At 33.3% G+C, this 16555-nt stretch overlaps 1 protein-coding gene across 5 annotated transcripts in view; it reads right to left on the reverse strand.

Moving 5' to 3' along the window:
• The window catches only part of LOC129806032 (dachshund homolog 2), a 285935-nt gene that overhangs the window by 230391 nt on the left and 38989 nt on the right, over positions 1-16555 (reverse strand). For 2 of the 5 annotated variants that reach the window (XM_055854339.1, XM_055854338.1), the window contains exon 2: positions 7657-7683. The exons of the other annotated variants lie outside the window; for them this stretch is intronic. In XM_055854339.1, the coding sequence (XP_055710314.1) occupies positions 7657-7683 (27 nt within the window). The remainder of the gene's footprint in view (positions 1-7656; positions 7684-16555) is intronic. 5 annotated transcript variants of the gene reach the window in all.

Raw genomic sequence — 16555 nt, forward strand, 5'->3', positions numbered from 1 at the left:
GGGTAAAATTAACATGACAAAGTGTAACTTTAAACCCTACTACACCTAAAAAGCATAATATTTACACCGATTTCGAATCAATACTCCAGGGTAAAATTAACATTTCCGGAATGTTATTTTAACTTTTTCGGATTTCTCTCAGTATAGATAAATTTTTAAATTTAGTTCTTTAAGTTGGAGTTTTTAATGTGATTCGTACCATCCGTATTCTGTGATAAAGATCCCTACTTTTGAAATCCCCAAACCGCTTTAGGTCTAAATACGGTTGGAAGGACCTTTTACACCTTCAAAAAATTCTGAAATTTTTTCTTTGAGCTTGTAATGCATCAATCATCTTTATCCTTTAAGGCCCTGCTATATACACTTACGACGTAATTATAATCAAAATAACTATTAGACTTCATACCAAATAGTTTCCCACTAACATAAACCGTCTCTCGGCTTAATCAGCTAGTCAGTCTAGGGCACTGGGCTTTCTTTACATCAGAATTAAGAAGATATTGGTAAAATTAACCAGGTTTTAAGATGACAATCATTCCGTTACCACCCTTCCCGATAACCTTAGTTAATCAAAAAGTTTTTTTTTTAAACCATTTCCTCAATTTACAGTGCACACATATTTTATTTAAAGCAAACAAATTAAATCCCTCATGGAAAATTGGTCGATTTAATTCCATATAGCATCTGAACCCCTTTTCCCTCGATTCCCTAATACCGTTGAATCCTAAAAAAATGCCCCAAAGAAGCCAATGATCTATCCAACCACGATTTATCCGTTTAACGTATTTAAACATGTGACAAATATCCGGACAATTGGGGGATGAACATGAGATATTTCTGAACCTCAATAGTCCCTATTTCACATCCACAAATTCCCCCTCAGGAAGACTATATATTTCTCCCAATTGGGACATGAAAATCTGGTGCTGGAAAAAAACAGCCCCATCGGAAATGTAGATACACCATTAAATCCTTGGGTGTTATCCAGCTCTTTATTCATATATTCAGAGGCAGAGAAAGAGCCTCAAAATATGGGGGCAACGTGTCTCACACATAGTGAATCCATCAGAAATTTTCCGACGACGAGATATAGCACCAACCCCTCGGAGTTTTACCCCGAAAAACCGGGAGTTTCGTGAATGGAAAATGCGCTCAACAAGTAGCAGTTTAAGTGGCGGCACTCACTTTGGGAGTTTGAATTTAACCCCAGAAAAAAAGGGGTGGCCAGTGTTGTTAAAAAATTACACGTAAATATACAAATGATTCTTAGTTTCTTGCATGATAATAATGCATTAAAAACAGAGGACTTTGCACTTTAAATCACTCTGAAAAGGCAAATGTTCAGAGAGAAATACTTCTTAGGGGTGATAGGGGGAGTATTCAGCATGTGAAATTTCCTAGGAGTCATTTGCTAAACGTTTACGAACTAGATTCAAGCTAACTTCAGCTAAGTTCAGTTAGTTATTTTTGGGAATCGGCTATTCGAAATTAAAAATAGGGGGTCATCGAAGACCGAAAATTCGTATCTCTTACCGTTTGGCCTTTAGTTGGGTTACAAATTTACGGGCAGAAAAAAGAATATGTTATAAATAAAGCTCATTTACGGGTACTTTACCGAATCATTACCGATTATGACCGGTGCAACCGGATTGGAAATTTCAAGACCTTTCCAAAAAATCCAAATTTAACCAAATCGGTTGAAAAATGGACCCTCTGTAATAAAAACTTTTCCCTTCAGTTAGTTATTTTTGGTAATCGGCTATTCAAAAATAAAAATAGGGGCGTCACTGAAGACTGGAAATTTGTATCTCTCACCGTTTGGCCTCTAGTTCGGTTACAAATTTACGGATAGACAAAAAAAAGAATATTTTATAAAGAACGCTCATTTACGGGTATTTTACCGAATCATTACCGATTATGACCGATGCAACCGGATTGGAAATTTCAAGACCTTTCCAAAAAATCCAAATTTAAACAAATCGGCTGAAAAATAGGTCCTCTAAAGTAATAAAAACTTTTTCCTTCAAGAATTCAAAATCGCAATCTTTTTAGGTTATAAGTATGTTCGCACGAAATGTTCACCTAGACCGCCTCAACTAAGAAAAATATGAATTGTTCGAAGTCAGAGTGTGTGCAAAGCATCAGAGTCTTTCTCTTTCATGTAAAATATAATTTTTAATTAAAATGAATATTAAATAAAATATTGAGAAATAAAATTGCAATAAATTAAAAAAAAAAGTTTAAAAAAATCAATTATGCACCTTTTATTTTCACACTAAACAAAAACATTTACAAAATTATTCGTAAATATATGTACGACTTAAACTGAGAGATGACTTAGTGGAAAATTATGGAAATGAACTTTAACCATTATGTCGAACATAATTACGCTAAGCCGTCTCTCGGCAAATCCTCAGGTCTGTCGAGGCCCTTACGGACTTCTCGTAAGTCGTATAGCCCAGAAAAAATTTCGTAAAAGTTCATACTTTTTCACAAACGTTGTTCATAATATGATCACTTCAAGAGTTTTTCTTTGTCTTTTTGCAAAAAAAAAAATTTATAGGGTAAGTGTGCCAAATTTCGGCATAGTTGCATGCAAGCGTCAAAGTCTCAAGTTTGAAATGGAATATTTTAAATACAAATTGATTTTTTTAATTCTTTCTTTTGTAAGAGTGTTGCTTGGAACTTTGCAAAGAGTTTACCGTCTTTATTTACTCTAAAATCATTCTTAATACATTTTAAAATGAATAAAAATGTAGACATAGCTTTGGTTCCCTATTTCGGCCACCTTCATTCTCATAGTTCCTTGCCCTTCGGGAATTCTTCCAATATCTTTTTCACGTCATCTCGTTTGTCGAAGCTACATTTTTTGTTATTCTTTTTCATTGTATAATTTCTAGAGTACGTAAAATCTAAAAGTTCATGGAAATTCGAGGAACAAAAAAGGTGGCCGAAATTGCAAGCTGGCCGGAATTTGGCACACTTACCCTAAATGTTTGTAAACACAGAAAAATGTTTATAAAATTTTGTCATTTGTCCGTAAAGTTTTGTCAGACAAAAAATGTTTGTAAAGGAAAAAAAAATGCACGTTAATTGATGAAGTTATGAGCAGTATTTGTTCGTACATTTTTGTTTATCTCACAAAAATTTACAAACAAATGACAAAATTTTACGAGCATTTTTTCTATAAATGTTTGTAAATAAAAATTTGTAAATTTAAATGTAAATTTTATAAATGTTTGTAAATGTATAAAAAAATGCTCGTCAAGTGATGTTACGAACAATGTTTGTGAAAAAATACAAACTTTTATGAACTTTTTAGTGGGTTCAACGATTTACAAGCGTTTTGTAAGTCTCCAATAAGAACTGACAAACATTTACAAACAATTTTACGAAGTATTTTTTCTGTGCCTTCTGTGCAGTGTCAAGTATTTGCTAAAATTTAAAAATTCTAACTTTGTGTAAACTCTAAGCCGTATTGGATATCATGAGACTAAATTAATCCTGAGAAAATTGTGGTTACACAGTAAAAAATTTTTGGCTGCTTTACCATGATTTTCATTGTAAATTTTACATTAAACACGTAATCGTGTGTACTAATACACACTTGTGTAATTTGTACACATTTTGTCTGAAAACTGTGTAATTTGTAGACCTTTTTGTTTGAAAACTGTGTAATTTTACACGAAATATGTAAGAAAATATACAAAACTGTGCAATCATTCCCAGTTGATTACACAGTTTACAATTACATAAAATTTAAATTACACATTTTCAGATTACACATTTTGTTGAAATACATAATTTGTGTAACTTAACAAGAATAATCGTGGTAAAAAAAGCAAACCAATGATTATCCTTGTAATTTTTTTTACTGTGTACGAAGTAAATTGTGAGGGCAAAATCAAACAAAATTGGGAGTTAGTGGTCAGAAACAAGTGGTTAAACTTATTTTTAGTGAACTTAAACTAACATTATTAAAGCAAAATTGAATTCTTCTTTAAAATGTCATTTGAATTTCAATGTATAAAATCTATTAAAATTGAATTTAATTCCCCGAAGCAAAAGAGCATAAAATGCCACCCCAAATTTCCCCAAAAAATGACGCTCAATGACTCTGAATGGAAAATTATGCCCAATTTGCGCGAATGTAATTATTGTTTGTGTCAATATTTGAATAAATGTGCTCATTTTCTTTCATACAGAAATACGCTTTTCAATTACAATCGTGCTATTCACGATTAAAATATAATTTTACAAACACACACACACACACATTTCCATGAAACAGTGATGAAGCTGAAAACCGACTTTTCTCCACATTAATCAAAAAACATATTAATTTAGCTATTTGGTGTTGGGAGTTGGGAAATTCAGGCAGAGTTCTAAAATGAAATTTTTGAGAGGGTTCTGTGCATGAGATGTGTTGACATTTCAAACTTATTCCTACTACTTCTTTTTTCACGCGAATTTCGCAAAAGATCTTCAAGACGAGAAAAAAATAAAATTCAAAAAAAAATGTAATAAAGGGAATGAAAACGTTCCCACAAGTGTCAATCATCAATCAAGGGAATCATTAAGACATTGATGTATATCGAAAGTTATTGAGAAGAGAACTCAATAAACAGTTTAAAAAAAACTAGAGATGAGATAATTAAATTAAGAGATGTTCGAAATACTGAAAAGAAAATCATCATTGCAGTGAATGCCAGAAATAAAAATTTTATACAATAGAAAATAAAAGTTTTATGTATAGAGAGCCTTTATCTGTCACTTAACGAAAAAGTTATTTAAAAATTCAAGGTTATGTTCGGCAGATCTTAAGAAAAAACATACATTGCAAAAGAATAACTTTCATGATTGATCTGGGATATTACTCCAAATCAGTTTCTTCAACAGAATAATAACGTTTTTGCATTTCTAAATGCAAGAAATCCTGATAAAGAAAACTTAACGAATCCTAACTTACAAAAATTTCTGAGGTTAAAATTGTAACCGCGTAAAACGCAAAAACGTGCTTGCCCACAAGAGTTATTGATATTATTTCCTAAAAAATTTGCCAAGAGTTTTTGTAATCGAAAGTGAATTCAAACATCATAAGAGAAGAAACTTAACGAACACTAAACGTTAAAGGTTTTTGAGAAGATTCGTACAATTGTGGCTTACAAACTAGAACCAGGTGTAACCTCTAAACAGTTTTTCAGGTTAGAATTACAATCACTTAGAATGCAAAGAATGATTTTTTTTTAATATTTTGGTTCTAGAAATTTGCGAAGGTTTTTTATTATTATAAAGTGAAATAAATCGTAAGTTTAAAAACTTAACGAATTCTAACCTATAAAGTTTGTGGGGTTAAAATAAAATACACCTTATAAGCAAATATAGATTGGAAATCACCATTAATCCTGAATTTTCCTCAGTATAAAGCTCTTTTGTGCGTTTCAAACTGAATTGAATTGTAAGAAGAGAAATTTAACCACACTTAACCTAGAAAAATCTTCTTTAGTTAGAATTCCAAGTGCAGAGAAAAGCATACCGTTTTTCTCGAACGCGATTTTTATTATGAGTTCCTAGTGATTTGTAAAGACTGTTTTTCATTACAAAGGTTATTAAACTATAAGTCTGGAAACTTAACGAAATCTAATAAATTATAAACTTAAAAAAGTTTTCCTATTAAAAATGCTAGATATAAAATACACAAAATAGAATTTGAAATAGTATTCGACTAAGCTTGAGACGAAAAATGAAATTCAAGCAGTTTTTTGAGTTTTCAGATCTGATAACTTTAACGAATTCTAACCTAAGAGAATAGGTTATGAAGATAGAATCATACTAAATTAAGACACAAGGAAGTCATATAAATCACCTAGTCAAATCTCGGATTCTAAGCCACTTTCTCTGATCAAAAATAGTTTTTGAAGTTAATAATAATAATAATGGTGGCACAACGTTCCATAGAGGAACTTAAGCCTTCCCCCGCAAGGGGAATTCGGAACTTTCCTATGCCCCGTGGAATCAAGCGCAGTGAAGCTCACTGGATGCAATTCGAAATTCGAACACCTTTAACGCCAGAAAAATTTCTGGTGACATAAAGAAGATTCGAACCCGGGACACTTGCATCATAGAGCGAGTACTCTACCACTTGACCTATTGAGTGCCTAAGTTTGAGGTTAGAATTTACTAAATTTACTGGGATTAATAATTAAATTTAAGTTTCTGGATAACATGCGTCAAGTTCTTTCATTTTAAACTTCAAGCGTCAAATTATTTACAAAACCTGGATGAATATGAAACATTTTGGTTTTTACTGACTCTTTCAGACCAGGGAAAGCACTCAACATAACCTCAAACAAACAAAATTATACCCTCTTATACTTGATCATACCGAAACACAATAACATTCAAACGTCTTTAATCTTAGCCGAACACTTAGCTTAACCTCAACTTCTATGTGTGCCAGACTTTACCAAATAACTGACATAACCTCAAATAAACATAATCGGACCTTCTTATACTCGGGGCAACACCTGAATAATTAACATTCTCTTACTGCTCTAAACTTGGCAAAGTACCTAAAAGACCTAAAATAACCTGAACCTTTGGGTATGCTAACCCTTGCCAAATAACCAACATAACCTCAAATAGTCGCAATAGTCAATACCGTTGGCTTTAAGCGGATAGATCCCTAGCTTGACTCACAGTTGTGAGTTCGAGTCCCACCCGATGCACAGATATGAAGACACTCTCGACTTGTAACAAATATGTTCCGATACAACAAACATAACCTCAAATAAACATCATTTTGGGCTTCTATAATAATACCAACATGGGATATAATCTCAATGTAGCACCCATAGGATCTCTAGACAATATACGATAGGTCTAATTGGGTCTAATATCCAACATAACCTAAAATTAAGGCAAGATCGAACATAACCTCTTCGTCAAATAAAAGAATAAGGCTCAAAGTGTAAGAAAAAAGAAGAAAAAAGAAAATAAAAACAAGATTAACTTAGCATTTCATGTGAAAATTCCATCGCTCATTTAGTCCAGTGGAAGGGTCGACACGGGGGTGTAGCCCGCAAGGACCCCTCTCTCGAAATTAATTGCATCTTACGATCAATATGACACACACGTATCATTTCTCCGACATCCATTACTTGGGGCATTTTTGTATCTTCCACAGATCATGTCAAATTCTTCAGCAAAATTTTACCATTTCTTTTTTTTATGAGGAAAATTAAAATAAATAAAAAGAATTGAACGCTGCTCGATGACACACGTGGCACCATCGGTGGCAGAGATCATCACGGTGCGTCGAATCGTGTAGTCAATTAATTGGAGATGTATCCTCGCCGACTACACCCCAGGTGTTGAGCTCCTTTCATCCTGGACACGTTCTAGCTGAGCCGATGGACCGCCCGAGAAATCCCACAATCTCTTTGCATTTTCTGCTTTTCCCAACTTTTCTTTTTTTTATCCTGCCTAATGGCTTTAGAGAGATTTTCTTTTTTTCTTGGATTTTGAGAAATGGATCTTGAGGGTGGTGGAACCCTCTTTCTTTTTTCTTTTCGTCTGCTTGAATTTTAGTTTTTTTCTTCAAAAATTTGATTTTTTTTAAAGCTTTTCAATTGGGATTTCACATTGACAGTTTACCTCTCTGGCGGTTTGACTGACAAGCATCTGAAATAAAAAGAAAAAAGATCCACCATTCGTTGAATGAATTATTGGGGGTTTTAAATAAAAAGAAAAATATGAAAAGATTTTCTTCTCAACATGGATATTCATTTCTCTTGCCAAGGAGAAAAGAATAATTTTTTTTTTAAATCTTTAACAGTTAAAAACAAAACTTAAAACATTGACACATTTACAACATCGACACACAGAAATATATTAAGAAAAAAAATTAAAAACTGTACTTTTTCAGAAGTTTTCAAAGTATTGGGCATAATTACGATTTACTGTATTTTTCTTAAATAATTTTCTCATATTTTGTAGGGAAGTTCTAGAAGACTTTTTAATAAGCTCCGCCCAAAAGACATTTAGGGCACGCCCACTTCGGTATTTGTTCTGTCAATTGTCAAATGTCTAATGTTGAAATTTCCTTCGTTTAACAGAGAACTGTTGGAGTATCTCCAAAAAAAATTTCTCAATTGTTTGAATTGTAAACAGGGCTAAATAGTCTCTTACCAATAGACTACGCCCCTTCTGACCGATTTATAAAGCAACATACGTCGTAGATGCTGTAATAAAGTCAGATACATCCGCAACAAGAGCTTGCGTTTCACTGATCTTTTTCTATTTTATTTCAGGCTAAAATGCTCAAAAGTATTGCAACTGTCATAGTTTGACAGCTGTGAAATATTAAAGTCTTTGCCTACGAATGATACATATATGTAGTTGGGTAGACTTTACCTTTTCCAGAAGTTCAACAAACTCAATTTCCTCTTCACAAAAGCATTTATTACAGTAAAACTCGGTAAATATTTGTTTTTCTCGTTTGAAATTTTACAAGGGGCGTGGCCTATTTTTCTTTAGAGAAGATTGTCTTAGTCAGTCCAGTATTTTGACTGATCTATGCCTTTGGATTTTCAATGTTAAAAAATATCGGTTCTGTTCAGTAAAATCCTTCATACATTCGCCGCTTTTAGCGCTAGCTGTCCTTCCACTTCGAATTTTCGGTATTCTTGATACTTTACGAACTTTTAAAGGGTTCTTAGGTGAGTTCTCTGTGATATATGTACCTTCGAATTGATACAGTATAAACCTTAACCGGAAAGAGTTCTCAAATCAGGAAGATTATTACTGAACGATCATGTTTAATTGCAGTACCTGTTCAAAGGGGCGTGGCTTAAAAATACCTTTATAACGACTTTACTCAGGAAATCCAATACTACTAAAAAATACAATAAACCGTAAAAATCCCGGATGTTGTCTGAAAGAATCGCAGTTATCCCCCTTGTTCACATGAATATCCGAACAATTGTATAATGAGTATTCATTGATTGATTGCCTCTGAAATAATGACAATCTTTGACGAATTGTTCTGCTACGCATTGTGGAAGTCATTTAAAGAACAAGGAACACGTATAAAGAAACAATCCAGAGAAAATCACATTGATGGTTCTGTGCAACCTGAAGAATTCAACACATGTTACATAATAATCAATTCCAAAATTCAGACTCTTCAGTCATCAAATCAAGTGGAAAAGAAAAGGAAATTAGAGAAGATTCCAAGATGAATATTTTTTTACTCTGGGAAAAAGACATCTAAAGACTGATGAGGTGAGATTGAAGCTAAAAATCAATTTGAAATCTTTTTCCAAATGCTAAGTTTAGGGTGATGGAACCTCTATTTGGTAGCAGATCAAAATTTGTAGGCTTTCTAAACCAATTTTAAGTTAGGAACATGCTAAAATACACTATAACAGAGTCGATAATTCTACAACTTCTACAAACTTCAAACTGAGATATCTGGAGATCTTGTGGGACTTTCTTCAAACTCTTATATGCTTCTGGTAGAGAATTCTATTGCCTAGATACTATCAAATACATCTTTTGTCTTAGATCTGTATGAATCTCGTAGTAGAGCTTTGAAGTTTAGGCAAAATTCGAGCACTAAAACTGTTAAAATTTTCTCTACTTCAGTAGATTAGATTAGATCCTTTTTTTTAGGGATTGGAATGCAATCTTTATACGGATTTAAGTCCTCCTCACCGTCCTCAAATTTAAGATCTTAAGGTGGTCATAAAGGGTGCCCGATGTGACCCCTCAAAATCCTAAAAGCCACATTCCCGAACGTGAAAATTCTGAACACCAAAAACACAAAATCCCGAATGCATCAAAATAGCGAAAAGCCAAATTTCGGAAAACTAAAATTTCGAAAGATCCAAAAATCCTGGAAAAACCAAAATCTTAAACGTTAAAAATCCGAATAAGCCAAAATCTAGCGAAAAGCCAAAATTTCGAATGGTCAAAATCCTGAAAAGTTTTCAAAGTTTTGGCCCATTCGGTATTTTGGTCTTTTTGGGATTTTAGAATTTGGAATTTTGGCTTTCGGAAATTTTTAGGATTTTGGATTTTTCAAGATATCAGCTTTTCGGAATTTTGGCTTTTGGGATTTTAACCTTCGGGATTTTGGCTTTCGAAATTTTGACTCATTCAGGATTTTGGATTTGGGTATATTTATTTTAGGGAATATAGCCCCCAGAATTGTGGCTTTTACAAAATATCAGCTTTTCGGGATTATGGCTTTCAGGATTTTGGATCCTTCCGAATTTTAACTTGGCTTCCGAGATTTTGGCGCTTTCAGTATTTTGGATTTCGAAATTTTGGCTTTCAGGATTTTGTTTTCAGGGATGTAGCGTTCTAGATTTTAGATTTTTCGGGATTTTAGCTTTCGGGATTTTGGCTTTCGGTTGGATCTTTCCGAATTATAAGAGGAAGTTTGGCTTCAGGCACTTTGGTGCTTTCGGTATTTCAAATTTCAAAATTTTGGCTTTCATGATTTTGGTTTCGAGCGATGTAACGTTCGAGATTTTGGCTTTCCATATTTTGTATTTTATGGGACTTTGGCTCTTTTGGGATTTTGGATTTCAGTATTTTGACTTCTGAGAATGTAGCACCCTGCATTTTGAATTTTTCAAGATATTAGCTTTTCCGGATTTTGGCGTTCAGGCCCATTCGAAATTTTAACCTTTTCAAGATTTTTGTTTTCAGCATTTTGGCTTCCGGAATTAAGAATTTCGAAATTTTGGTTCTCGAAAATTTGATTTTCAAGATTTTGGCTTCCGGGATTTTGGCACTTTCGGAATTTTAAATCTTTCCGGATTTTTACTTTCAAGATTTTGTGTTTTTTGGACCCGGCCAAATAAGGTATCTCGACCCTATGCCTATGACAGTGGAGATCGAGTACAGTAAAATGGGTAAGGAGGATGGGAGGAAGAGGCATAAGAAAAAGAGATTCATTAGATCTCATCATTTGATGGCAAATGAGCATGACGAATTGTAATACACAAGACACCCGGGAAAAATACAAATCTCTTTCTTGACTAATTTGTTTATAAATAAAGGTGCATTATTGTAACAAATTTAAATCGAGTCATTAATCATTTATGGCCTTTTACCAATTCCAATTGTACAAATAAATGGAGAAACAAATGTAAAATTAATGAGCCACATTTATTGTAAAGTTTTGCCTCTTCAATAGCCAACCAACATCTATAAGGAATAAGAAGGAGAAAAAAAGACACATACAGATACACAAAAGATGAAATTGTATGAATTGAGAGAGATGAAGAATATAAAAAAAATCAGAATGATTAAGGTAAAACATAAAAAAAAGAAATATAATGAATTTCTTGAGTATTCCATCCGTAACTTATAGCTATACAAGAAATTGTATATGATAAAAACAAATTCAAACTAATTACTGTATCGAACGGAGCGGCAACAATCGATTAAAATATCTTTCTTTCTCCTAAACCCAAAGTCTCTCTAAATTACAATAAGAGATTTCCCCAAATAATATTCTTTCCTTTTTTTCTCATCTCAAAGTCATTTGTTTCACTCTTCAAATTAATTCTCTGATTCATTTCTCTTTTGACCCATGAAGTTCCTAAGGATAAGCTTATTACGCAGAAACAAATACGCATTTATAATAAAAATTATTGAGAATGATACTCTAATTCGAAGCCTAAATCTGGTAAATAAATCCAAGTCTTGTGCCAAAATCACAGCAAAATCCCACCCTAACCCCTTTCAAGAAAAAAAAAAGTCCTTCAATAAATAACGTGCTATAGCATTTAATTTCAATCCACCTGATTTAAGCCAAAGGGATGGTGTGTGGGAGAAAAAGTGAACTCCTATGGAAAATATGCATTTCCGATTGTGCATTCAACCCCCTGGTTTTTGCATGATTTGACATAAATCGGAAATGGAAATGCATACAACAAAGTTTATAATACGCGCTACCAATATTGCACGCTCAAACAATTCGAGAAGCTCTCGATTGCAAACTGCAAATGTTCTTCTAACAATAAATTAACTTTCTGTGTGAATATATGACAAGAGTTTGTGAAAAGTGTGAGTTAAAGGGAAACACTAACAATTCCACCTACATCATATGAACTATGATTGAAACTTTTCCATCTACACTGAAAGACAAGAAAAATTAACACAAAACAGCGTCACTGAACAAATTGATCTTTTAGTTGCGTGTGTTGAGGGGTTTATGATTACTTTAAATAAAGGAATTTAGAAAAAAATAATGTGGTGATACTATCGTCCATTGCCGTCTTATGGTTCCGCAGCAAAACGATAAGTAATTACAAGTAGACAATTAGAAGCTCAATTACACCTATCACTAATGCTTTATACTTTCATTTTCCCTTAAAAAATATTTTTAAAAAAGAAACAGGTATAGTGCCCAAATTCTAAGGAAAATTGTATTAGCGTCCACCGCTGTCTTATACCCTAGACACACTTATGACATAAGCCGAAAGACAGCTTCATGTAATTATAATCAAAATAATAGTCAAATTACATTTCCACAAGATTCTGACTAATCCGTCTGCCGGATTAAGTCGCAAGTGTGTCTAGGGCATTACCGTTGGCGACTAAGCTCCAGTGCAAAACAGTAGAGAACATTGATCACTCGAGTGCCGATCTTTTGTAAAAATTGTGCCGATTTGCTGATTTCGCACGAATTTTGTCGATCTCGTGCCGGTCTGCCGAGTAAGTCTACAAGATTACAGTAGAGTCTCGCTGTAGTACATATTTTGTTCCAGATTTGACACTTGGATCTCACTATAGTCCATGTAATTTTTTTTTAAATTATCAACGACTTTTAGTATTGAAATTGCTCGACGGCTTCCACTTTCTTTGCGATTGTGGTACTTGTCCTCGCTCTCTTCATTATGGATCACAATTATCACAACTACTCAATTAAGTTTGCCAAAAATATTAAAATAATTATGACAACATTGCATGTTGCATACTAAAAAACATAACCTAACTTAAAATCAGTGTTTTGAAATCAACGGTCGATAAATTGTGGACTATAGAGCGATGGCCTACAGCGGGGCTCTACTGTAGGGTCTTCTAGACATAATTGCAGTCATATTATTGTTTGTAGGAAATTTATGTTGTTATACGAGTTTAAACGTATTCTATATTTCATTTAAATCAACCGATGCTTCTCTAAAATTGTGCCGATCTTTTGATTTCTTAGCAAAATAATGCCGAACTTTCGATTTTTAGCTCGATATCGGCACAATCTTGCCGATCGCCGCTCATGATGCATTCTGAAGACCACTTATTCACCCCTTGCTAAAATATTTTAGCTCTTGTGCTGAAGAAAAACTTTAAAGTACCGTAGATGCGGATAAAACGAATAATTCGCAAATGGCCATAGGATAGCTATTTCAAGTTGAGATTTTACATGCTGAGAATAGGATCTATTAAATTTGAAACCCCTATAACTTCGAGAATAATAAACTTTCCTGTATAATATTCACAGAGATCGTAGATCATGTCGAGGAGTACCTGAAAAGCGAAAAAACCGACTTATTCGACTTATATTCTAACAAGTCGAAATTGCCCCCTGCTTTTACTAATCCTTACTTCAATTTTAGCACTTCAGGATGGTCTTTACTGATCAGACATAGTAGATTGAATCGGTGAAGGCCATCTTCAAGTTCTAAAATTAAAGAAAAGAAGCTTACGAAAACTTAGTAGGCTTTTCGAAAAGCTTATAAAAGCTTTTCTTTAATTTTAGTACTCAAGGATGATCTTCATCGTTCAGACGTGGCAGATTCAATCGGTGAAGACCATCCTCAAGTGCTAAAATTAAAGAAAAAAAAAAGAAAACGAAAACTTTTAGTAGGCTTTTCTAAAAGTTTATAAAAGCTTTTCCTAAGATTTTCTTTAATTTTAGCACTCAAGGATGATCTTCATCGTCCAGACGTGGCAGATCGAATCGGTGAAGGCCATCCTCAAGTGCAAAAATTAAAAAAAAAAGCTTACGAAGGTTTATAAAAAGTTTTGTAAAAGCTTATAAAAGCTTTTCCTAAGCTTTTCTTTAAATTAAAGAAAATCTTAAGAAAACTTTCAGAAGGCTTTTCAAAAAGCCTTTAAAAGCTTTTCTTAAGCTCTTCTTTAATTTTAGCACTTAAGGATGATTTCCATCGTCCAGACGTGGCAGATCGAATCAGTGAAGACTATTCTCAAGTGCTAAAATTAAAGAAAAGCTTACAAAAACTTTTAAAGTTTGTAAAGCTTTTTTAAAAGCTTATACAAGCTTTACTGTAAGCTTTTCTTTGATTTTAGCAATCAAGGATGGTCTTCACCGTTTGGATATGGTTAGGATCAGTGTAGACCATGATCTTACGAGAAGCTTTCATAAGCTTTACTTTAATTTTACCACTCCAGGATGGTCTTCACCGATCGGACATAGTAGATCGCACTGATATAGAGACTTTCCACTTAAAAACAGTCTAAAGATCATCGTTAGGTGCTAGATTTCAAGAAAATATTGAATAGCAAGGGGTAAGGTCACCCCCCGAGAGCCACAGTCACCTGCATCAACTGTACGTAATTTTGAATAATATTTCTTTTCAATAAGCCTCATTTCAGCTAAGCAAATTGCAAAAAAAGAAGAATTAAAAAAAAACAAAACAAAATGCGCCAAAAAGCAACAATGATATGAGAAACTATCAAAGAAGTTTGGAAGAAAAACGTAAAGTATTAATTTAAATCTGCAAGCTTGGTAGATTCACAAAGTTAACAAACTCTCGTAACGCTCATCAGTCAAAAGTCAAATATACTTAAAAAAAAATACTACAAAATAACTCGAAAATGTCGAAAATTTTATGACACAAAATATCTAAAATCTGCTAACAATTGATATTTTTTATTTATTGAGAAAATTCGGTACAGGTACGTCTATCAATATATTATTTGGCTTACAATGTTAAAGATCGACCGTTAAGATACATATGTTCAATGTCTAATTTGGACTATCGGTCTTAAATTTCTTGTTCTGCAATCAGTTTTCTCGGCCAACGTTTCGGTCCTTGGTTGTTGGAACCTACTCATTCATTTCTGTTTTTAAAAGTCTGTTTTAAATAATTTCAAAATTTTCCTAAAATTAGACTACAAATGTCAGAGATAAATATTTGAAAAACAAGATAATGAAAATGTCTTTAATTTTTTTTTATTTTCAAAAATTATTAATATTAATAATCGCTGTGATTATTACTGATTAGCCCTTCAGAAAAGTAAGTATTTTCTCATGCTAAAAGTCACAAATACACACCCATTTGTAGGAAAAAGTAGAGAAAAAAAAAGAAGTATTATTCACATCAAATAGGTAGGTATGGCAGTTGCAATAGTTGCAATGGAAGTTTAATACGAAAATTTTCGTTATAAAATGAAAATCGATTTGTGTGCATGTAGAATTTTAATTAAAAACCCCCTCCCACTTCTTCATAATACTTTTTTTTTGTGTCTTGACATATGTGTACACATATAGTGAAAAATTTTTCACTGGTATATAGCAACAATGCGTGTATGCATGTTGCCTCTTAACAATTTCGAGTTTTATAAAACACTGGCATTAAATTGCATTGCAGAAGTGCAGCACCCATCATCATCGGGCGCACACGAATCCAATGTTAATAAATGTATGCGGTCATATGATAGAAGGTGAGCATTTACCATGAGACCTTTATAAAGAAATCGACAGCTCGACTTTGTGATTCTTTCATAATCACAGCTTCTGTCATCCTGCAATTTAATCGACTATTTCCGATTAGAGACGGATTCACAGCGTAATTATTTCGAACATCCCCAACTCTGAATGAGACATTTATGGAGTCATTGGTATCAGTATCCTGAGTAAGGGCAGTCAGACTCATTGGTAAAGCTGTGGGAATATCAAGGGAAAAGGAATGGAGATTGACTGGTTTATCAATCGGTTTAACTGTCAACTGGGTTACGCATTATAGAATAATGCATCCTAGGGCATGCATAGGGGCACATGGGGTATCTTAAGAAATAGGAAAAAAGAGCGTAATTTCAAAGATATCCCAATTCAAAGGTGCCCCACTTCTCCCTAAATAAGAGAAACTGGAAGCTTAATGACTAGAAAATCAGAAGAACTACTCTCGGACACAACTACATCTCCTTGGTTCTGATCAAGAGCGGACTTGATCTACTGAATAGGTAATACGCGGCTGTTTCGTTTCATAGATCACAACAAATACATTTCACTCACATGTAGTATTAAGGGAATGAAAGACGATTTCGAATAATTTAAAAGATTTTAATTGACCCACTGAGGAAGACCTATACCAATTGAAAATCAAGTCCTTTTCGTTTTGAGAAGAAAACAATCATCTAACGAACTCCGAAAGAACTGAAGATAACACACAACTTAGATCAGATACAATACTTAGAAACTAAAGTATATATAATTTTCAAATGTTGTACGCTTATAAAACTTTGTTTTTAACTAAAACCTTGTTTTCTTAATTTTTCGTTGATATCTCGAATT

This window comes from Phlebotomus papatasi, chromosome 3, assembly GCF_024763615.1.
Source record: "Phlebotomus papatasi isolate M1 chromosome 3, Ppap_2.1, whole genome shotgun sequence".
Taxonomy (NCBI): Eukaryota; Metazoa; Arthropoda; class Insecta; order Diptera; family Psychodidae; genus Phlebotomus; species Phlebotomus papatasi.